This window comes from Cynocephalus volans, chromosome 11 (genome assembly GCF_027409185.1).
Source record: "Cynocephalus volans isolate mCynVol1 chromosome 11, mCynVol1.pri, whole genome shotgun sequence".
In the NCBI taxonomy this organism is placed as follows: Eukaryota; Metazoa; Chordata; class Mammalia; order Dermoptera; family Cynocephalidae; genus Cynocephalus; species Cynocephalus volans.
In genome coordinates, this window is record NC_084470.1 from 62,258,934 (window position 1) to 62,282,069 (window position 23,136).

At 55.0% G+C, this 23,136-nt stretch overlaps 1 protein-coding gene across 4 annotated transcripts in view; it reads left to right on the plus strand.

Moving 5' to 3' along the window:
* Positions 1-21,567, plus strand: part of NISCH (nischarin) — a 33,681-nt gene extending 12,114 nt beyond the window's left edge. For 2 of the 4 annotated variants that reach the window (XM_063113894.1, XM_063113892.1), the window contains 18 exons: positions 671-834; positions 1,179-1,274; positions 2,684-2,779; positions 4,009-4,161; positions 4,820-4,888; positions 5,388-5,573; positions 5,859-5,987; positions 7,196-7,309; positions 7,597-7,708; positions 12,023-12,147; positions 13,203-13,252; positions 14,291-15,682; positions 17,648-18,074; positions 18,545-18,701; positions 19,166-19,294; positions 19,825-19,986; positions 20,332-20,638; positions 20,742-21,567. In XM_063113894.1, the coding sequence (XP_062969964.1) occupies positions 671-834; positions 1,179-1,274; positions 2,684-2,779; positions 4,009-4,161; positions 4,820-4,888; positions 5,388-5,573; positions 5,859-5,987; positions 7,196-7,309; positions 7,597-7,708; positions 12,023-12,147; positions 13,203-13,252; positions 14,291-15,682; positions 17,648-18,074; positions 18,545-18,701; positions 19,166-19,294; positions 19,825-19,986; positions 20,332-20,638; positions 20,742-21,060 (4,187 nt within the window). In that variant the 3' untranslated portion in view covers positions 21,061-21,567. Of the gene's footprint in view, positions 1-670; positions 835-1,178; positions 1,275-2,683; positions 2,780-4,008; positions 4,162-4,819; positions 4,889-5,387; positions 5,574-5,858; positions 5,988-7,195; positions 7,310-7,596; positions 7,709-8,296; positions 9,396-12,022; positions 12,148-13,202; positions 13,253-14,290; positions 15,683-17,647; positions 18,075-18,544; positions 18,702-19,165; positions 19,295-19,824; positions 19,987-20,331 lie in introns of those variants that run through there. The other 2 variants (XM_063113893.1, XM_063113895.1) reach the window with 2 other exon arrangements.
* The last annotated feature ends 1,569 nt before the right edge of the window (positions 21,568-23,136 follow it).

Here is a 23,136-nt window from a genome sequence, read left to right on the forward strand (position 1 = left end):
GGTGCCAGAAGGTGGGTGGCATGCTGCCCTCATGCAGTTGGGTCATGGTCCTGCCAGAGAGGTTAGTAACAAGAGCTAACGTGTGATGAGTGATTCTTGTGGTCCAGCCTGCTGTTCAGCATCTTATTGCCTTCCCCAGAAGCCATAGGTACAGGTGAGGACACTGAGCGTCACAGGCCCAGTACCCTGCTTGAGGGTACATGGCTGGAAGGAGGACCAGATGCCAGTCAGTCTGGCTCAGAACCCATCCTGCTCTCAGGCTCTGTACTGTACTGGCATCTTGGTCCTGCTTCTACCCTCCACATCTGCATTTTGGAGGTTGCACTGTAGGTCTGTCACCTAGAGTGCTGCCTCTTACCAGCCTTGCCCTGGTTCAGTGCCTTAGATCTTGACTTGGCCTCACTCCTCAGGGTAGCTCCCCAGCCACACAGCCCCATGGCCCCTGCCTCCTTCATTATCATGTGGCCAGGCTTTTCCTGGGCCCAATGTGAGCTCAAGAAGGCAGCTGCTCCAGCGTGCTCAGGGCATGGCTTCATCCTGACATAGTGGTGTTCAGAGTAGGTGCTCACCAAGTGCTTTTTGACTGTTGGCCTGGGGGGCAGATGCCTAGGACACATGACAGGATGGGGATGGGGCTGGACACTCATCCCTCTGGGCATGGCTGTTGCAGGAGAACAGCTCCTGGGGGCTGGCGAGGTCTTTGCCATCGGGCCCCTACAGCTCTATGCGGTCACCGAGCAGCTGCATCAGGGAAAGCCCACGTGCACCAGCGGGGATGCCAAGACTGACCTTGGGCACATCCTGGACTTCACTTGTCGCCTTAAGTACCTTAAGGTAAAGCTGCAGCAGCTCAGTCATGGAAAGATGCTCAGTCGATGAGTGTGCAGCCTGCCATGGCCTGACAGCTCACTGGTTGGCGTGTGTGTGTGTGTGTGGAGGAGACCATGGTTGGAAGGAAGTCCACCTGGTGTTCTTGACACTGTGCTTCTGGCTGTGAGCACCAGGGGGCGGTCGTGACCTAGTGTCCCGTTACTGTAAACCTTGGCCTTAGCCTGCTTTGTTGAAGGTAGAAGTGGTCAAAGCTTGGTGCTTCATAGCTGCTGCAGCACTACCCCACGAACGTGGATGGGGACTGGCTGCAGCAGCATCCCTCATTCAGGCGACATCTTTGGCCTCAGGTCTCTGGCACAGAAGGACCTTTTGGGACCAGCAACATTCAGGAGCAGCTCCTGCCGTTTGATCTGTCAATATTCAAGTCTCTTCATCAGGTGGAGGTAAGGCCCAGGGCCACTGGAGCCCAGGCAGGGCTGACTCCCACGTAGGCATTATCTTGTTCCTGACTGGGGCTAGGGAGCATTCTTGATGTCATGTGTCCAGATTCCTTCATAAGGCACTGTTCCTTTTGTGTGTGGCAGTATATGGCAGATTCTTCTAGCTAAGTCAGGCACCTCTGAAGGCAGAGAAAGAGGGGCCTCTCTTATCCTTGGCTCTCTGCGTGTCTCTGCCCCTGGCATAGGCCATGGGGCATTTAGATAGGGTGGAGCACCAGCACCTGGCTCCTGGACCTCCTTGTGGGGACAGTCCTGGGAAGTCATCCTGAGGGTCAGAAAGAGCCAAGTCCCAGTCTCTGTTTCCCAAGGCAGGTCAGCAAAGGACTTTGAGGGCTCTCTGCCCTCTGGGGCACCCACACTTAACAAGAAATGCTTTGCATTACTCACTGCTGTACTCCTTGGTTGGCAATGCTGATTTTATTACCATTTTTAAAAAGGAAGGGGAGTCAGTAATGAATAGTAAAAAATGTTTTAAAGCATGTGTTTCCTGAGCATGGCTTTTTTTGTGTTCAGCCCTGTGTCCCATGTCTAATGTACACTCCTAGATTAAATTCCCAACAGCCCTGTGAAGTGGGCACTTTTGTTCCCATTTTACAGTTGAGGAAACAGGCTTAGGGAGGTAAGGAAGATTGGCCAGGAGCACACAGTTAATGAGGGAAAGCTGGGATTTGGTTTCAGCTGAGTCTGACTCCAGAGCCTCTGCCACCCTTTGGACTATTCTGCCTGCAACAGTCTAGGCTTGTCTAAGAGACCTTGAGGACCACTCCCTTTGATGGAAACTTGTGTTGTGTGCCTCACCCACTGCAGGCTGGATAAGGACTGAGAAATAAGAGGAAGCGCAACCCAGCCCCAGCTCAACAGGCTGAGGCTCTGTCAATCTGGGTCTGTAGGTGTGGAGCGCTGGGGCAAGTAGCATAGGAGAGTGTGCTTTGGCCTGTACCCTTTAACTTGTTGCCACAGGACAGCTGGGGTCAGTGAAGCAGGGGCTGGTGAGCAGGAAGGCCCACCCACTTACTGCGTGTGAAGGCCACTTGTTCTCCAGCTCTGGTGTCCAGGGCCCACATTTACTGTCTACCAGCCAAGTCCCAAAGAGCCATTACAGAGGAAATGGAATTTGTGGTTCATTGTGAGTCTGAGAAACCAGACACTCTTCTTACGAGATACTTCAGAGGATGTTAAGTTAGCGCTAAACATTGGGAAAAAGACTTAGATTTTGAGTTGCCTTCCGTATGAGGATTCAGGCTTGCCTGTTATTGTGCCTCTTTTGTGTATGGGTGATGAACACTCTCTTCCCGGGCCTTCTGATGGAACAAGGATGCCGTATCTTGAGACTCACCTGTTTCTTGTTCCAGATAAGTCACTGTGATGCTAAGCACATCCGAGGGCTGGTGGCATCGAAGCCCACCTTAGCCACAATGAGCGTCCGCTTCTCAGCAACCTCCATGAAGGTAAACTTTACCTGTTTCTTGCCTGGGGCACTGTCTCTGGGACAGGGTCCCAGGCTGTGGATGGGTGTGGACACTGCTGTCTGTCAGTACCCAGAGGCTGGACCTTCTCCCTGGTAGCCACACACTCGTGCGGTGCCTCCCAACACTCAACAGCCCCTGGGACGCTTTAGTACACATTTTCATCAAAAATCAATGTTGTTAACAAGATGTTTTAAGGAACTGGGTGTCCCCCTGCGCCCCCTCAAAAAGCCACTGGTTTTTAATGAATAAATTGTTAAGTTGTGGCAAGTGGCAGGACCTTTATTGGTTAGATTGGTATAATTGTTTCTCTAAGCCTAGCAGGCACTGACTTAGCACTCATTTGTAGCTTGTTCGTGGACTTGAGGTGGCAGTTGAGGCAGTGGAAGTGCTAGGCCCTGTTGTTTGCACGGGAGCAACAGAAACATTCGAACTGGGAATGTAGATTTCTTTTCTTTTTACCTTTTTATGGATTGCACCTTAATAATGTTAAAATCCTTCCCCCAGGTAAAGAAGGAGCATATAGTGGCTAATTTTATGACTTATGGTGTCTGATCAAGACTCAGGTTGGGTGAGAAGGTTTTCTCGTGAGGTGACTGACTGAAAGGAGTAGGCTTGTGGAGGAAGCAGGGGCATCAGGCCACCTTGTCCTTCTCCAGGGCACTACTCGCTGCCGGCTGGAGGAGCCCGGGGTGATCTGTTGTGAGGGGAGAGATCTTGTGGGTATCAGAAGTAAAATGAAACGTCCTGCCTCCCTCCCCCTGAAGCTCTCTGTGCTCCATGCTGCTGCCCTTGTATTATCCTTACTGGATTTCATCCCTGTGAAGTCATGGTTAAAAGAGCCTGCTGTCTACAGTGGAGACCACATTGTCAGCTCAGAAAGTACAGTTGCCTGGAAGCTCCATGAATTCTGACCTTCAGTCTCTAATATTAAAGCCAGAAAAGGCAGTAGCAAAAGGTCCTGTAGGCTTGAAAAGCGTGTGCTTCTGAAGGAGGGCCAGAACATATTCTAAGTGGCTGTTATGTTGCTGAACTTTTCAGTTATTTCACAATCGCTTAAAGGCGTATGAACCCAAGCCCCATTTTAATGCAAATTCACTTCTACATGCTAAATATGCCCCAGCATTTCCTTAAATTTTGCAATGATCATGTTCCCAGTGAGTGTTGCGTGAGGGCCCGGAGTATGGTGCTCTACAGGTGTTCTTATGCAGGAAGTCCTTGTTCCTGAAGCCTTGGAATTTGATGAATGGGAGCCAGAAGGCACAGCCCTCGAAGGCCCTGTGACTGCCGTCATCCCCACCTGGCAAGCACTGACCACTCTCGACCTGAGCCACAACAGCATCTCTGAGATCGACGAGTCTGTGGTATGCTCTCAGCAACCAGTGCTAGGGACTTCTCTTGTCTGACCAAACCCTAAGGTTGGGTATTTAACTTGGCTTTTTCTGGAAGGACCACAGGAAACCTGTATACAGTGCTCTGTGCATTGCCTACAATGTTTAAGTTAGTTTCAAAATGGGATTATTCAAAATTGACGAGGTAATACTTAGAAACAAATGAAGCATATTAATTGCACGTACATTTGATATAATAGAACTGCAGTAAGAGATGACATTTACTTCTAAATGGAGCAGAAAAATCACTCCATAGGTTAAAGATGTGCCCATGTAAGAGAGATATCAGGTGGCATTTGGGTGATAGCAGTGTGATTCCTATATTTGTGCTTCTCGGTGGGTATGGGCAACATGAAGGACGGACTCCCTTCTCTGGGACCTTGCCATTTGTCATTTTGACAAGCCAGTGTTCTGGAAAAACAGTGCTCATTACTGGAGTCCCTGTGTGTTCCTTTGGATGTGCTGCTGGGTGGACAACGGGAAGCATTGCATCAGCGGCCCTGCAGGGATGGCCAGCCAGCCAGGAGTCTGTAGTCAGGAGGAAGAGTCCTGGGGTCTCCATCACCATGTGCGGGGACTGTGTAGGGTCCACCCTCCCAGAGGAACATCAAGTGTTCTTTTCTTTCACAAGAAACTGATCCCAAAGATTGAATTCCTGGACCTGAGTCACAATGGGGTGCTGGTCGTGGACAATCTACAGGTAATGTTGGAGACCAGTGCCGCCTGCATGTTCTCCTAGGGGCCTGCTCTTCTAAGGGCCCGTTTTTCTGAGAGCTCAAGAGGCTGATGCAGCCTTGGGAATTTGGCCTACCCCAGGGGTTGGTAAGGGTAGAGGCTGCCCCCTTCCCTTTAGAGTCCCAGGGATGCACTGAATAGTTGTTCCAAAGAATTTGAAACGATGAGTCAATACAAACCAAGCTTGATGAAAATGATGCATCTCTGTCCTGAAGATGGACAGCCTTGTTTTCATTGTTCATCCCTAACCTGTCTGCAGGGGGTGCCAGTGGGCTGTGGCATGTGCAGGGGAGGAGGGCCTTCCCTTCCCAAAACTGTCAGAATAACTGAACGGGACTGACTTGCTTAGTTTAACCACAGAATTGGTTGGTTTAGGTGGGAAGGCCCGTCACACCATTAGTGGCAGTCCCTTTCTTTGGAGACTTGACCTGAACCACATTACCCTGTTCTCAATGCTGCTGTAGCACCTGTACAACCTCGTGCATCTGGACCTCTCCTACAACAAGCTCTCCTCCTTGGAAGGGGTTCACACCAAACTGGGGAACATCAAGACCCTGAACCTGGCAGGCAACCTCCTGGAGAGTCTGAGTGGCCTGCACAAGCTCTACTCCCTGGTCAACCTGGATCTCTGTGACAACAGAATCGACCGGGTGAGCCACATCCCAAAAGGATCTCAGGGTTGTGGGATTTCTGTGCCTTGGTGTTTATCACTTTAAAGAAGAGCATTAAGGTTCCTTTCATTTAAAAGAGGCCATCAGAGGGCTGGCCAATTAGCTCAGTTGGTTAAAGTGTGGTGCTGATACCACCAAGGTCCAGGATTCGATTCCTATGCTGGCCTGCCACAAAAAGAAAAAATACAAAGCCATTAGTTGTGTTGCCATGTTGCTGTAGTGTTCAGAGAAGGCACCAGGAGGAATGGAACTTGTACCTTGCAGATGGAAGAGGTCAGGAGCATAGGCAGCCTCCCCTGTCTGGAGCACGTGGCTCTGCTGAACAACCCTCTGAGCATCATCCCTGACTACCGGACCAAGGTGCTCGCTCAGTTCGGAGAGAGGGCCTCCGAGGTAAGCCCTGTCAGAGGAGCCCAGGGAGACAGTCAGGATGGGTCCACGTCTGCACAGGCAGAGCTGGGGGTGGGGGGTGTCCACTGTTCTTCCCTTGCCTGCTTCAGAAGAACGTCCCACCTGAGGACGCTTGGCTCTGGGAAGTCCACTGCCTCCCTAGGGAAAGGCTCCCTTGCGCCTCCCGCCCCTCTCCTGTTGGTGCTGCCGGCCTGCGTGTGCTGCCTAGTGGGTTTCAGCTTCCTCTTACACCTTGGTCAGAGCTTCAGGCCAGGGGGCTCCCCACCTTCCGAGCAAACAGGCACAGAATGTAGAGGGACTGTCTTCAACTTTCAAAAAAATAACATCGTATATTCTAAACAAGAGTCAGAAATAAGATACTTTAAATAATCGTGTTCCCTGGATGACTTCTGGCCACAGAGTCTGACTGCAAACCTGAAGGTGCTCCCAGCCTTGTCAGTGCAGCCAGCCTAACATCTGCTGCCTTCTGGCTGTGCCTGTCCAGACTTCAGCCTCCAGCAGGCCCCTGCCCCACCCTGCCCATTCCTTGGAGCCTATGTTCTCCCCAAATCCCAGGCCGGAAAACACCTGGGAGTCTATTCGCGTCCCACACCCCTCTTTCTGGCCTCACATGCACCTTCTTTCATAGTGTCAACAAGATGATCTTCACAAGATGCCATCTCCTCCCCCTTCCTGGGCTTCTGACCTTGGGAGACTCCCACCACATGGCATCAGCTCCTGTCCAGGCCCTAGGGACCTTCCCTCACTCCACTGCTCTGCCCTCCCCACCCCCGCATTCACAGATTGGGGACCCTGTCCTCTCCTGCTGTCTGTGCCTTTGTCTTCCCAGTACCCCTGCCTGGAAGGCTCCCCCTTGCTCTTCAACAATCTGCATTCAGCCTGTAACTGGGAGTTTGGTTCAAATCATCCTCTTCCTCCAATCCCAACCACCCAAGAAGTCACTGCCTCCCCTTCTTGGAGAGGGACTCTCAGAGACAGACAAGGCATGTGGAACCTCTCCAGCCCCCAGGGCGCTCCCAGGTCCCTTCCGTGGGTGGTGAGGAGCCCACCTCCCAGCAGGCTGAATCTCCCTTGGCGTCCAGTGGTGCTCACGCCTGCTCCTCAGCAGGCCCTGCTCCCTCTTCTGTCCTTCCTCCCCAACTGTGCTTGCCAGTGCCCATGCTGATGGCTACTTTCTGAACTCTCTGTAGGTCTGTCTGGATGACACGGTGACCACAGAGAAAGAGCTGGACACCGTGGAAGTGCTAAAAGCAATTCAGAAAGCCAAGGAGGTCAAGTCCAAATTGAGCAACCCAGAGAAGAAGGTGAGTTTTGTGTGGGAGGTGAGAGGAGCCAGCCAAGGAAGGAGCTGGTTCAGTGGGGGGAGGTGGGAGGGGGCCAGCGGATAGCTCTGTCCAGGCTCCACCACTCCCAGGCTGTGTGACCTTGGGGCAAGTCACATGTTCTGTTCTCATCTGTGAGATGGGGACCATGACAGTTGTGAGGATTAGGTGAGACCCGTTGAACTCCTCCCTCCTCATGTCCCTGGCCTCCTCCTGTTCTTCCTGAGCGTCCTCTTCTCTCCTGGCCTGACTTGAGCACTCCTCCTCAGGGTGGTGAGGATTCTCGGCTGTCAGCTGCCCCCTGCATCAGACCCAGCGGCTCCCCCACCACTGTGGCTCCCGCCTCTGCCTCCCTGCCCCAGCCCATCCTCTCTAACCAAGGTAATCGTGTATGTATCTTGCTCCTAGTGGAGCAGCACTGCACTGCCTGGGCCCCCTTGCTGGCCCGGGGTTGGGGGAGAGATACTGGCACCTGCTGCCTACAGGGTCAGACACAGGAGGGCCTTCTGCAGGTCAGCTCCTCTTGGGTGGCACATGGCAGGGGTGACTGGCCTGATTCTACCTCTGCTTGCTTAATGAAGATTCCCAATTATTCTGACACCCGTGTCCGGTTCCCATAGGACACCGCAGAGTGTTTAACAAGGCCCTGAGACTGCCCTTTGAACAGGCTTGGGCTGTTGGCTCATGAGGACCCGTTCCCCCAAGGAATCAGTGTGGGCAGGTGGCTTCTTGTAAATGGGAAGCCAAGCTTGGTTATTTTACTGAGTTTGGAGCCCTGATCCCTGTGTGGGGAACTTTTTTTTATCATTGCCTTGTTTCTGTGGCTCTTATGGTGTGATCCAGCCTCAAAACACTGCTTTTGTGGGACCAATATGGGCTGTCTGTGTCCCCATGGACCCAAGGAAGACCAATTCCTTTCATCTGCCCACTGTCTTAGCGTTTTCAAAGGGCTTTCACCTCTGAACCCAGGCGTCCTCGGAGATGAGTGAGTGAAGCAGGTGTCATGAGCGTGTCGCTGGCCCGGCCCCCACGGAAGAGGGGAGGGTGTGCCATCCCGAGTGGAGCCAAGGCTCGGGACATGCAGGAAAGAACGCCGCCCTCCCGGGCTCCTGGAGACGCAGGACTTGGTGTGAGGTCCTGGGAAAACAGTTTGACCCTGTGTTTCAAGAGCCAGAAAAATGTTCGCTCCCCTTGACCTGGTAACCCCACTGGTGGGGATTTTTTCTTAGAGGGATAAGATACTGGGGAAGGGGGAGGTGAAATGTTCACTGCTGGCAAAACGTGGCTGTGACGTAAACAATGAAGGATGAGGGAGAGTCAGCTGTGGTACAGAATACTCCGCAGCCGTCCATCAGGGAGAGGAAGACTGGACAAGAAGACAGGAGAAGTGCTTAGTTGAGGCTGAAGGCCCAATTGCAGAGCAGCGCACCAAGGTTACAGCCGTGAAACGCAGAAGAGAGTTTGTGAGAATGGAATGGTGGACTTAGGTGCCAGTGATTGATTGCCCATTTGCTTTTGTCAAACTCTTGACTGAGACTTTTTAGTTGCTTTTTTTTTTACATGAAAGGGGAGGAGGTTTGAATCACTGTGAGGAAGCTTCCTTGACCCCCCTCCTGTAGCAGAGCCAAGCCCCTCTTAGCGGCCTCCATGACACTGGCGAGCCTGTGGCAGACTTGCATACCTATAGGCTTCTGGAGGACAGGGAGATAGGTACATGTGGTCCTTAAGGCCAGAGACACAGCCAGTTCTCAGTCAGCATCTGTTGAATCAGTAATGGAGGGACGGAATGAACAAGCAGGTGGAGGACACGCTAGTGAAGAGCAGGCCCTGGGCAGGCAGGGTGGATGCGGTGTCCCCCGCAAGGCTGCAGCTGCAGTCAGCAACCCCCTGTGATGGTGAAGCCCTGGCAGCAGCTCAGGCCTCAACTCCCCCTTCCTCACTGCCCTCGTGCCCTGGGGGCTCTCCGCAGAGTGGCTCTCTGTAGTCTGTCCCCCTTCGCAGTCACTGGACATTTAGATGTTGTCTCCAGATTTGCACCTCTTGTAAATAAAGCTGCAGTGGATGTCTTTGTGTGCACATCTTTTCCTTTTGGTGAGAAACAATGAAGTTTGGACCCCTATTCAAGGACTCTTCTGATGTCCCCTGTCCCATCCGCTGAGTGGCCCTTTCTGACCACTTGTTTGTACAGGCCACAGTCCAGGAAGGAAGTGGACAGACTGTCCCTGTCCACATTTCCTTGTGTCCAAACAGGGCTTGGGGGGCAGTAGCAAGAAAATGTTGCTTTTTTCCTTAACTGCTGTGGAGGCATCCACATTTGTGTTCAGCTGCATGTTACTGGATCTTGTCTGGATGGGCAGGGATTACTCCCGTGTGGAAGCAGCTTTGCTCACCTTGGCTGTGGCTCCCAGCCTGATTCCATAAAAGGGAGCACACTTATTAAACAGGGGCCTTCCTGAAGGGAGCACTGCCCAGAAAACACCAGGCCTCTGGTCATCGCGGGAGCCAGTGGCCAGCTGTCGGAGCCATGGAGGATTGTGACCAGTAGGGGCTGATGTGTAAATGCCAGAGTTGACTCCAGCCGAGTCTAGCGGCTGAGAGAAAGCTGTGCTTAGGAGCAGGCACGAGGGGCCAGTCAGCTGAGTTTGTGTCCCAACTTCCCAGCCATGTAACCTCAAGCAACTTGTAGCTTCTCTGAAGCTGTTTTCTCACCTGTAAAGTGGATACACCCTACTTCATTGATTCTGAGATGCACACGTTTCCACCTTGTGACTGCTCTGAAATTGAGATGCGTCTTTCAGTCAGTGGCATATCTTAGTTGCTGTCAGCCAGCTGGTATTTGTGATGGAGTCGTGGGAAAACCTTCTGTGGACACCTTCTGCTAAGATCAAGATGGCACCATATCCACGCATCTTAGATTTGATGAAATGTGGTAAATAACAAGAGGCATGCATGAGCTAAATCTGGGGACGTGCCTAGCACTGCTCTTGACTCAGCAAAAATGGTCATTAAGGGCTTCCCTTTCGCACATCCTTGGTGGGGTGGGGGCGTGGGGAGTGGTTCAAGATGATGGGGCAGTGCCTTTGAAGAACATGGAGCCACAGGAGATGAACTGTATGTCCAAGGGAGAATGGAGCAGAGTGGCTTGGTGGTGTTTGCAGAAGATCTAGAGCAGAGGAGTTTGCAGTGGAGGCGGTGTCTGACGTGAATCTCGAAGGATGGGTAGGATTTGAACACGTCAGCGGGGAGAGGGTGGATTCTGAGGGAGAACAGCAGCAGAGGCGAAGCCCAGGATCGGCCCTGGCAGTGCTTGGTGCATGGCTGTGTGCTTGCTGCCCTTCCCTCCTGTGCGCAGCCGCTGGCGCTTTGCTTTGTGGGGGTGTCTGGGCTTGAGCCATCTGCCTGCCTAGCCCATGGGCTGGGGACCTGGGCTGTGTGAGTTGTCCTGTCCTGGGCAGCAGCTGAGCTAGACAAGGGCCTCCTGACCTGTGGCACCCTGAGGGCTCTGAGTCATCTCATGGGTGGTGACTGGTGGTAAAGCTGGGGTGTGGAGGCAAGCCCAGGGTTCCTGTAGACCTCAGCAAAACTGGGGGCTGACGCCCAGTGTTCCCCCAGCTAGCTGCCATTAGGAACACATTAAAAAGGCTTTACCCTCAACCAGTCTAGAAGTGGTCTGGGGTGAAGTAATGTCCAGACAGGTTGGCTTCATAAAACAGCCTCCGCAGGATATAAAAAGATGGTGCACCTTCAGGGCGCAGGGTTAGAGTGCCGCTGTCCCTGGGAGGTGGCCCCAGGCAAGTCAGTGGATGTGTTCTCGGGAATTGGGCCTGTGGGTGCAGCATTGGCGCAGGTTGTACTCAGCAGCCCTGGAGGAAACTGAATCCCTCAAGAGCTGGCCTCCCAGTGAGGGGTCTCATGCCCTATGCATCTGCAAGCCCTGCCAAGATGTCAGATCAGGGGATGGATGGGCTCATGTCTAGTCATTTTTTGGGAAAATGTTCCAGGAGTGAACACATTTAAGGCTCTTGATGTACATATTGCCAAACTGCTCTCCCAGCGGGTGGGCCAGCTCACACCCCAGTGCCCACTTCTGCCCAGTTATGCTGGGGCCAGGTCGCACAATCTGACCTTTGCCAAAGTGAAAGATAAAACTGGTCTGCCTCAACTCACCTTTCTTTGTGTACTTGTGAGGGTGAGCGTTTTTTTCATATGTTGTATTTGTTGGTCATTCTTCCGTGGGATGTCTGCTCATGTCTTTTCCAGTCAGTGGGGTTTCCAACCTTCTCCCCTCCCTCTCCTCCCCGGTTTTATAATCTGTAAGAGCTTTTTACAGATTAAAGATATAAACCTTCATCAAATAATGCAAGTACTTTTTTCTCATTTCATTTAATTTTTATTTAGGTTAGTTTTTAAAAATTTATCTATAAAAGTTTAATTGTTATGGAGTCACACCTATCAGTTTCTTCCTTTGCATTTGCCCAGAAAGCCTATCTCTGAGATTAGATAAGCAGTCATTTGTTCTTTCTTGAGTTATTTTGAGATTTCAGTTTTAACATTTTCCATGTTCTGTAATCCACATGGCTGAGCTTCTGGGTCTGGCTAGCCCCCCTGCCCCCCGGCCATGCTTGGTAGCCTAAAGGCCAGCCCTTGTTGAACAGCTGCTCTCCCCGCCCACCCGCCCACCCCTGATCTCTTCAGGAATCATGTTCGTGCAGGAGGAGGCCTTGGCCAGCAGTCTCTCATCCACCGACAGTCTGACTCCCGAGGACCAGCCCATTGCCCAGGGATGCTCTGATTCCTTGGAATCCATCCCTGCAGGACAGGTAATGCCCTCCTCCTGCTTCTGGCAACTGTTACTCTGCAGGCCGGCTCTTCTGCCTGATGTTATCTACAGTAGGAAGTGGCCTGGCTGGAGCTGTGGCAGATGCTTCAAGGGTTTGGTGTCCTCTGCTTTGCCTACACAGTCTTTCTCTTGGACACATCTCTAGTTGAGTCTTCTTGACAAACACAGCAGATAAGGGTCTTTGTTCAGCCTCCCCCCCCCCTCGTCCCCCCCCCCCCCCCCCGCCCCCATCAGTGGGAACAGGCAGTTCTCTATCACTGTGCCCTAGGGAAGGCAGCTCAGAAGGCTGGTGGGAGGGGGCTTGTTTTGGTTCCAAACCCATCGGGAAGCATTCCTCCCCTGCTGTCTGGCACCCCTGGGGCCATTCTGCCCCTCCCCATGTGTCACTCTGGTAGTCTGGGACACAGTGTGACTCCGGCACCTCCTCTGTGGCTGCTGCTGAGGGTTCCGGAAACATTTCTGTGTCCCAGGAAGAGAGGAGGAAAGCACATTAGCCATGTGCTTGGGGTCATGGTCAAGTGACACTGGGACAGTTTGCAGGGCCCTCATCTGTCCCCAGCGCTCCATCGCACTCTTTCCTCCACCCTCCTAGGGCCACACGGCAAGAGGTTCATGAGCCCTAGTTCTTCTGCACTGCACAGAGACTGCTGGGAGGGCCTGGCCAGGGCTCCGCCACCTCTGCTCATCACATCCACTGCTGGCCAGTCAGGGCCAGACCAAATTGGTAGACTGTCCACCTGTACCCTCAGGTGGCACAAGGAGCCCTCAGATGCCAGACCATTGGAGAGTGGCGAGAGGCTGTGGCCCTGAGTTGGGAGTGTGGGCTGGGGTCAGATGGGTGGGAATCCCAGCCCTGCTGTGTACTGGTGGGATACCCAGGTGAGTCTCTGCCCCTGCGGATTCCAGAGTAGAGTGTGGGGATGGTGAGGAGCCTACACAGGGCAGTGAGGGAGGGCACCTGGCTCAGGATCCGGCACTCAGGAAGTGCCAGGGAATGGCTGCAGTGGGTGGGCTGACTGCGTCTCTCTCTATCAGGCAGCTTCTGATGACTTCAGGGGTGTGCTGGGAGCTGTTGGCGGTGCAAGGTAAGGAAGAGGCTGGAAGGCACATTGGGCCTGGCCGTGCTGCCCTCTGCACGTGCTCAGCTGCCCACTGGTGGTAGCCAGCTGGGCTTTGTTAACAGTCTGTCACACACACCCTACAGAACTGTTTCTTTAAATCAACGTACGAGGTGGGCTCCACTGTGTTTCCTAATTCTAATCCCTAAACTTCTCCTGACATGTGGGTTATCCTACATTGGTGGTTGGCGCATCGAGATTGGTTTGGTCCACAGCCTGTGAGCTAAGAATAACAGTTACATTCTTAAAGTGCTATTTAAAAAGAGCAGGTGGATAAGGTTAGCCCACAAATCCTAACATATTTACTTTCTGACCCTTTACAGCAGAAGTTTGCCAACTTTTTTTTTTTTATACGGATGTTCGGTAAGGGGATCTTAACCCTGGACTTGGTGTTGTCAGCACCACGCTCTCCCAAGTGAGCTAACCGGCCATTCCTATATAGGGATCCGAACCCGTGGCCTTGGTGTTATCAGCACCACACTCCCAAGTGAGCCACGGGCCGGCCCTAGAAGTTTACCCACTTTTATTCTACTTGGGAGGGCTGTAGTAACCCAAGGGAGCTGGAATTTAAATGTGACGGTCTTAATCCTGCCCAGCCAGATTCCCTGCCCCTGGATGCCCTAAAGGGAGCCATTATCAGAAGTGGGTTCGCACCCTGGAACGCTCATTGTGTCCAGGGCTTGCGCCAGCTTCTGAATGACTGAGAAGTGTTTGTGGCACTGTTGTTGTGGAAAACAGTGTGGTCTGGGCAGGGCTGCGCTGGGTCCCTGTAGACTAAGTCCTTGGAAGTGTATTCTCTGACTAAACTGGCCACTGCAGCCTTCCAGCTGTCCACACTTTGCTCCCCACCAGGGCCCTTGTCATGGGAGCAGGTTCAACTATGTGGGAATCTTAAGGGAACCTTGAGTTGGTTCCTTGGGGTCAGGGTGCAGCCACAGGCTCTGGACATGGGAGACAGTGCTGTCCCCTGCCAACGTGTCACTGACCTGGCCTCTCCCCACCCAGCATGGAGCACGCAGAGCCAGAGGTCCAGGTGGTGCCCGGATCTGGCCAGATCATCTTCCTGCCCTTTACCTGCATTGGCTACACAGCCACCAACCAGGACTTTATCCAGCGCCTGAGCACGCTGATCCGGCAGGCCATTGAGCGCCAGCTGCCTGCCTGGATTGAGGCCGCCAACCAGCGAGAGGAGGGCCAGGGCGAGCAGGGCGAGGAGGAGGATGAAGAGGAGGATGTAGCTGAGAACCGCTACTTTGAAATGGGGCCCCCAGACGTGGAGGATGAGGAGGAAGGAGGCCGGGAGGAGGACGAGGACGAGGAAGATGAAGAAGCTGAGGAGGAGCGCCTGGCTCTGGAGTGGGCTCTGGGTGCTGACGAGGACTTCCTGCTGGAGCACATCCGCATCCTCAAGGTGCTGTGGTGCTTCCTGATCCACGTGCAGGGCAGCATCCGCCAGTTTGCTGCCTGCCTCGTGCTCACTGACTTCGGCGTTGCTGTCTTCGAGATCCCGCACCAGGAGTCCCGAGGCAGCAGCCAGCACATTCTCTCGTCCCTGCGCTTCGTCTTCTGCTTCCCACACGGTGACCTCACCGAATTTGGCTTCCTCATGCCAGAGCTGTGCTTGGTGCTCAAGGTGCGGCACAGTGAGAACACGCTCTTCATCATCTCTGACGCCACCAACCTGCATGAGTTTCATGCGGACCTGCGCTCGTGCTTCGCCCCCCAGCACATGGCCATGCTGTGCAGCCCCATCCTGTACGGCAGCCACACCAGCCTGCAGGAGTTCCTGCGCCAGCTGCTTACCTTCTACAAGGTGGCTGGGGGCTGCCAGGAGCGCAGCCAGGGCTGCTTCCCTGTGTACCTGGTCTACAGCGACAAACGCATGGTACAGACAGCCGCTGGGGACTACTCGGGTAACATCGAGTGGGCCAGCTGCACACTCTGCTCGGCTGTGCGGCGCTCTTGTTGTGCTCCCTCTGAGGCTGTCAAGTCTGCCGCCATCCCCTACTGGCTGCTGCTCACGCCCCAGCACCTCAACGTCATCAAGGCTGACTTCAACCCCATGCCCAACCGTGGCACCCACAACTGCCGCAATCGCAACAGCTTCAAGCTCAGCCGGGTGCCGCTCTCCACTGTGCTGCTGGACCCCACACGCAGCTGCACCCAGCCACGGGGCGCCTTTGCTGATGGCCACGTGCTGGAGCTGCTCGTGGGCTACCGCTTTGTCACTGCCATCTTCGTGCTGCCCCATGAGAAGTTCCACTTCCTGCGCATCTACAACCAGCTGCGGGCCTCGTTGCAGGACCTGAAGACTGTGGTCATTGCCAAGACCCCCATGACTGGGGCCAGGTCCCAGGGCCCCCTCATCGATGGCCAGCCTGCCAAGGGCAGGGCCAGGTGAGATCAAGCACAGCCTCTCAGGAGGCCAGGGGTGCGGGGTTGGCATGTGCATGATCTCTGAGCATCTGCAGGTTTTGAGTGGCCCTGTGGCTGGCCCAGCTCTCACAGGGCCACTCCTGTTGCTCCGCGTTGCCCTTGGCTCCCTCGATCTCGGTGCTGGGCTACTCCTTATCTCCTAAGGCTTTAGAAGAGGCCCAGGAAAGCCATCCCTTCACAAAAACAGGTGGGCCCAGGCTCCTGCCACTCAGGCAGGGCAGGCTAAGGGGGATGCCCCACGCCTTGCCTGCCCAGTGGGAGAGCCACAGTCTATAGCACACCGAGGCCAGGAGAGATGTCACTTTGGCCCTGGCTCTGTCTACTCTGCTCCACGGACCCAAACATGGCCTGCAAGCATCATCTACCTCCCCCTCATCCATAGGGGTTAGCAGTCCTGTGGCTGGTTCTGTGGGCTGGATTAGATTAAGGCCCCACCCCTCTGAGACCCAGCTCCCCAGTTTTACCCTGTTGAGAAGCCACACATTCCTTCTTTTGAAGGACTGGGTTGCATGTAATTGTAGGAGCCCTTCTGAAGGAACTTTACTGGCTAAAATACCTGAGTGTCTGAGCTGGGTGGGCCATCTCATCCAAAGCCCTTTTCTTCTGGGGGATACCAAGGTACAGAGAGAGAAGGAGTTGGTAGCCTAGTCCTCCTCATTTCCCCCTGTCCCCCATTCCTGTCCCACTAAGCATGGCTTCCCCTGCCTCCCTCCTAGGTCTCCCTCAGGGCTGCCTGTGGGTGGAGTTAGAGGGAACCAATGGGGGACCCTACAGTTAACCCCCATCTGGGGCTCAAGGGGGACCTTGTGCCCTTGTGGGTGCCTCTGCCTGCTACTGCTGTTTCCCTGGCTACACATGGGCTTCCCCCACCTAGGAAAGAAAGCTCTTCATTTTTCTGCCCACCTGTCCCCTAAGACAGTCTAACTCGTGTTCTTTTCCATCCTGGCAGATAGCAGGGACCCTGTTCTCACCACTTCCTGTCCTCAGCATCTCACAGGGTTTGCCATCTTCCTCCAACCCAGCCCCCATGTGATGTCCTCAAAGGGCCTCCGGCCTCTTCCAGGCTGAATCTGGCACCCCTCTTATGCCCAGCTTGAGAAGCCCACCCCCCAGTGCCTCTAGGTGCTAGAGAGCAGCTTGTACCAGAGGTGGCCCTGCTTGGCCATCTCACCTCCCTCCTCTGTGTTGAGGCTTCAAGTGCTGGGCATCTTGTCTTCATTTCCTTGCCACCCCCAAGCCTGGCTGGAACCTGTCCACAGTGGGGACTGGAGAAACCAGGTGCGCTGCCTCACCCCAGCAGATGTGTCTCTGCCCTAGGACAGCAGGAGGACAGTCCAGAGGCTTCTTGGGGGTATTTAGCCAAGGGCAGAGTTGGAGCCCCAGGAATCTCTCTCAACAGCTGGACTGGGTCCAGTTGAGAGGATGGCATACAAAGGCCTCCACGTGGCCGTGGCCATGTGGGCTGAGGCTACATGCAGTGGAGGACTGAGTGGGCTGAGACCCCAGGCCACCTGACAATGCCCCAAAGGCAAACTGAGGGGCAGTTTGAGTTTTTGGTTCTTACCTCCTTGTATGCCTTGGTCAGTACCCTGGACTCGGGGTTGGCATTTTTGATGCCTCTGCCACCTTCTCAAAATGAGTTTTCAGTCCATGGGCCAAAGCCTATGTTAGATGTGTCTGGCTAGCTCAGCCCTGGGGCTCTGCCCCCATCTGCCCATCTCCCTCCTTGGAGAGAGGGCCTGGGCACTTTCCCTCTACTGTTTGATCCTCCCACAGAGAACCTGGTGGTGAAATCCCCCAGTGACCCCAGAGGTGGTATGTGATGCACACACTCCCCTGACGCTCTGAGGTTATACATGTGAGATGAATCTTCATTTGAGGACCACGTGTTCATATGGTGTTTCTTGGGGGGATTGGGAAGCACAGCAATGACCAGCATCCCCAGAAGGCCCCGCCAGAGGCCCTGGCCCCAGTGGAAATTCCAGCACCAGGCCCAGCAAAGATACCAGTCCCAACGGATGCCTTGGCCCCAGCTCCAGCCCCAGCAGAGACCCCAGAGAAGGCCTCGGCTCCAGCTTCAGCCCCAGCCCCAGCCCCAACCCCAGCAGAGGCCTCCACTCCAGCTTTGGTCTCAGAGGAGGCCCCAGCAGAGACCCCGGCTCCAGCTCCAGCTGCAACAGAGGTCTTGGCACAAGCTGAGGCTCCCACCCTGTACCCGAGCAAACAGCTGATCCAGTCCACTTCAGAGGAGAATCAGATCCCCTCACACTTGCCTGCCTGCCCGTCACTCCAGCACATCGCCAGCCTGCGGGGGAACGCCGTCATCGAGCTCTTCCATAGCAGCATTGCCGAGGTAGTGGCCGGGCACTGCTCTTGCTGACTGGCGCTTATGTGGACAGAGGTGTGGGTTCTGGCTGTGGTTGGTCCTGAGGATGAGGCAGGGCTTGCCTTCAGAAGTCCTAGACTTCTCTGATGTTAAGCAGTTCTGAGCTTCAGCTGCTCATAGCTTTGAGGCCTGGGTAGGGAGTTCATGAGCTGCCCTCTCCTGGCCCGTTTTTTTCTATGTCACCACCTCCCCTTGTGGAGACAGACCCTGCCCCTCATTTGTCTCTGCTTCTGAGTTTACAGATACATTGACGAGCTGAGCTGAGCTTCCCACACTCCCATCCAAGGTCATCAGGGTGGTGGGGCTGACAGGTGGTGTTGGGGAGGAGGTGCCCTGCCCAGGAGTCTGTTTTCAGGTGGGGTCTAGGAGGAAAGAAGGCATGTACCCCCACCCAGTCCTGCTCTCCTGTGGGCCCAACCCAGCCCTTCTGTCTCCAGGTGGAAAATGAGGAGCTGAGGCACCTCATGTGGTCTTCAGTGGTGTTCTACCAGACCCCAGGGCTGGAAGTGACCGCCTGCGTGCTGCTCTCTACCAAGGCTGTGTACTTCGTGCTGCATGATGGCCTCCGCCGCTACTTCTCGGAGCCGCTGCAGGGTAGGCATCGGGGCAGGCTGGGGGCTGTCTCAAGCTGTATAGTCTCAGGCAGCAGTAACTTGGGCCAAGTGTCCTTTGTGTGAGGTAGGGATTTCAGCACTCCCCTCCTGGTGTTGTCTTGAGGGACATAAGGCCAGATGTGAACATGCTGAGCAGAGCCCAGCAAATGCTTGGGAACTGGCAGTGATGAGGAGGGACGGGTCAGCTCTGCCCCTTTGGGCCTCAGTGAGAGGGAGCCTTAGCCAATGGCCTGGTGACTCCACTGAGCTGGAACAGGCTCAGGCCCCAGATCACACTGCACACGAGTCCTTGCATATGTGGAGGCCATGGTGGCTCCTCACCAGGCCTTAATAGGCCAGGCCAGCCAAGGGGACCCGTTCCTGCTGGACATGTGGCATACCTGGCACCATCATGCACGCCTGCCACAGCCACTGCCACACTCAGTCCCTTTCTGTCTGTCACAGATTTCTGGCATCAGAAAAACACCGACTATAATAACAGTCCCTTCCACATCTCCCAGTGCTTTGTTCTAAAACTCAGCGACCTGCAGTCAGTCAATGTTGGGCTTTTCGACCAGTATTTCCGGCTGACGGGTAAGTGACCCACTGTGCTTTGTCCTATTTGGGGGTGAAGGCCAGTGCCACCAGTGGGCATTCATCTTCTATGTGTGGATGTGTTATCATAGGCAGAGTTATCTCTGCTCATGAGCCAGTTAACCAGGGCAGGAGGAAGCAGCTTCAGGAACTGCTGAGAGTGCAGAACTCTCGCCCCCGTCTGGGGGGCGGGGCGTGCGACAAGCACCAGCCCGGACGGACGGACAGGCAGAGCGGGCCCTGGGCTCAGAAGCAGGACATTTCTGACTCACTTCCTGCAGAGAGAAAGCTAAACTCTTTCCCTAATGCCTCTGTATCCCCTTCCAGAAAAATGTCTCAGCCCTTCCGGCCTGAGAAATGGCTGCCTCCCTGGGCCCCATGATGCTTCCCCATGTGGGCCATCCTGGCCCTGGCTTTCTAGGCTTTGGATCTAGGCTGAGACTCACTAGGGAATAACGTGGCTCCCAGGGAGGCAGGAACAGGGCTGGGAGAGTGGTGGCCTGTGACCATGACCATCCTCTTTCGTGCAGGCTCCTGCCCAGCACAGGTGGTCACGTGCTTGACGCGGGACAGCTACCTGACCCACCGCTTCCTCCAGCACCTCCTGGCCGTGCTCTCCTCGCTGGAGCGCACGCCCTCACCTGAGCCTGTCGACAAGGACTTCTACTCAGAATTTGGGAACAAGACCACAGGTACCCCGTCCAGCTCAGACTACAAACAGGCCACCTGAGCAGATGTCATGGGCCCCAGGGCTCTCTCTGCCTCTGTCTCTGTTTTCCCACTTAGCTGACCAGGGTTTTATGTAGGGCTGTTCCAGTGCGGAGTCTCCACCATAGCAGTTCCTCAGCCATCTGTAGACACATCTCACGTGTCTGCTTTGGGCTGCTGGCTTATGGGGCTCTGCTGAGTGAGGGGGCTTTGTGCACCCTCTCCTGCCTCTCTCATGCTGAGGTCTCTGGGTGGCTTGGGGCCACTGGTTCCCCCAGCCCCACCGTAGGCCAACTCCAGGCTACAGCCCTGGTGGCATCTCTCCGCAGGGAAGATGGAGAATTACGAGCTTATCCACTCAAGCCGTGTCAAATTCACCTACCCCAGCGAGGAGGAGATTGGGGACCTGACATTCACCGTGGCCCAGAAGATGGCTGACCTGGAGAATGCCCCGGCCCTCAGCATCCTGCTGTACGTGCAGGCCTTCCAGGTGGGCACACCGTCAGCTGGGCGCTGCAGGGGCCCACTGCGCCCAAAGACACTCCTGCTTACCAGTGTCGAGATCTTTCTCCTGGATGAGGACTACATCCATTACCCACTGCCCGAGTTTGCCAAAGAGCCTCCACAGAGAGACAGGTACCGGCTGGACGATGGCCGCCGCGTTCGGGACCTGGACCGAGTGCTCATGGGCTACCAGACCTACCCACAGGCCCTCACCCTTGTCTTTGATGATGTGCAGGGCCATGACCTCATGGGCAGTGTCACCCTGGACCACTTCGGGGAGGTGCCAGGTGGCCCAGCCAGGGCTGGCCAGGGCCAGGAAGTCCAGTGGCAGGTGTTTGTCCCCAGCGCTGAGAGCCGAGAGAAGCTCATCTCACTGCTGGCCCGCCAGTGGGAGGCCCTCTGCGGCCGCGAGCTGCCCGTTGAGCTCACCGGCTAGCCCGGGCTATGGCCAGCCCTTGCCGTCTGCCGTGTCCACCCTGGCGCCTACTTGGGGCAGGGAGGCGAGCTTTCTTTGTCCTCCTAAAAATGTTTTCTCCTCCCTTTTGGTACCTTAATTTGACTGTCCTCAGAGAGAATGGAAGGTGCGTGTTCAGTTTAATTCTTTCCACTGTTGGGAGTGAGAACACAGGGCCCCTCCAGGGCTGTTGTATGCCATCACCCTCCTGTGGGTGCATTACCAGCCCCTGGAGTGGCATGGCCGGGCACACCAGTGTCGTATCTTGTCATAGTACTGTTGTTAACACGTGGCACTGTGGATCTGATTTACTGTTTTACTTGTCCTTTCCTGAAGTGTCAAGTCCAGTTCTTTGTTGCTGTTGCATCGTTGTGGGCGTTCTGCTGCTAATTATGAAGCTGATAACAGAATGCACATTGGAAGCTCCCACCCCGTGTGGTTTTTCCAAGTGGAGGCTTCCCCTGGTCCAGACAAGCGGGAGAGCCCCGTGAGGGCAGGGGTCTCCCAGGCTTTGGGGCTGAGAGGGGTGGTGGGAGCAGGGGACCTAAAGCTGCTAGCACCAAACGTGATTCCTGTTGCCTATTTTCTCTATTCCAATAAAGCAGTTTGCCACAGCCTGTGTCTTCTGTTTCAAGGGTCACTGGGGTCCCAGCAGGGCATGCTTGGCATGGTGGGGAAGGGTGCCCTGGAGACATAGGAGGGGAAAGTGTTGGGGAAAAGGAAGGAGGAGAAGGGAGCAGCCTTCCAGGAGCCACACGCTTGGTAACTGGGGAGGTGTGAGGGGACCTCTCTGTACAAGGCCATGCTGGGCTATGGCTAAACCATAAGCCTGGGGCAAATGAGAAGAGTCTGGAACTCCTCAGGCCACCCCTGACATACCAGGCCACTGCCCCTATGCCTGGGGTCAGGCATGCCACCTCCTCAGGTGGTCCTGCAGGGCTCCAGTGTCACACCTGGGCCTGACCCCACCGAAGCAGCCGCCTGTTGTGAGGCCTGGAGTCTAGGATCTCTGGTGTGTGTGGGGCCTGGGTGTCTCACCAAGTTGGCCTTTGAATGGCAGCAGGGAGGACCCGTGGGGGGTTGGACCTAGGCAGTGGACAGGGGAGGAAGGCCTATCCTAGAGAGATGAGGTTTGCCTCAGGAAGGTAAGACCTGGGATTTCTTTGAGAGCCAGCCCTGTGCCTCACCCTTCGACCCCAGAGCAGGGCCCTCAGCATACTCACCTGGCTCATCCTGGCGCAATCGGAACCTTCAGCCCCCAGGGCCTCCGGGCCACTGGGCCAGGCAGGGTTGTGGGAAGGTAAGTAGAGAGTGACCGGCCAGCTCCCAGGCCTGCCTCTGCTCCCCAGCATTCCTTTGGGGCAGTGAAGTGGGGATCCCATCCTGGAAGACTCATCACCTTCAGGAAAGATGGGGGGCATGGGGTGGGAGGAGGGACAGGAGATGGAAGGAATCACCAAGGGGAGGATCTCCCCACTCACAGCCTCCCCCAGCCAGACCTCAAAGGCCAGCTCAATGGCCCTTCCAAGCTGATGAGGATGGAGGCAAGCTGAGGAGGTGGGGCAACCAGCTTCCCTCAACCAGGCCTTTACCAAAGGCAATTACAAATGGCCTCCAGGCTCTGTGGTTAGCTCTTGCCTATTTCCATTTCCATTGTACTCTCTGGAGTGGGGGTGGTGGCAACCAGGGGCAGAGCCCACCATGTCCAGGCCTGGCACGCAGAGGCCCCACAGCCTGACTTGGACCAGGGTCCCCAGCCCGTGTCCATAAGGGCAGCACCTCCTGGGGGAGGCTCTGCAGGCAGCAGACCTGGGATTGGATCTGAAACACTGAGAGACCTTGGACAAGCTACCTAGCCACTGTGAGTCTCAGTTTCCCCACCAGTAGTAGGGATAATAAAAACCTTTATTCATTTCACATCTGTATTTAGCATCTACTATGTGTAGCAGCCAGACACCATCCCTGTTCTCCACAGCTGACATTCCAGTGGGGAAGACAGAAACTAAACAAGCCAGTGTTAGCCGTGGCCAGTGCTATGAGGAGGTGAAACTAGGTGTAGGGCGACCCTGCAGCCTGGATCAGGGACACTCTCTGACTGGCAGTCTTTGATCTGAGACTGGACCTATGAGAAGGAGCCAGCCTGTGACAATCTGAGACAACAGCATGTGCCAAGTGC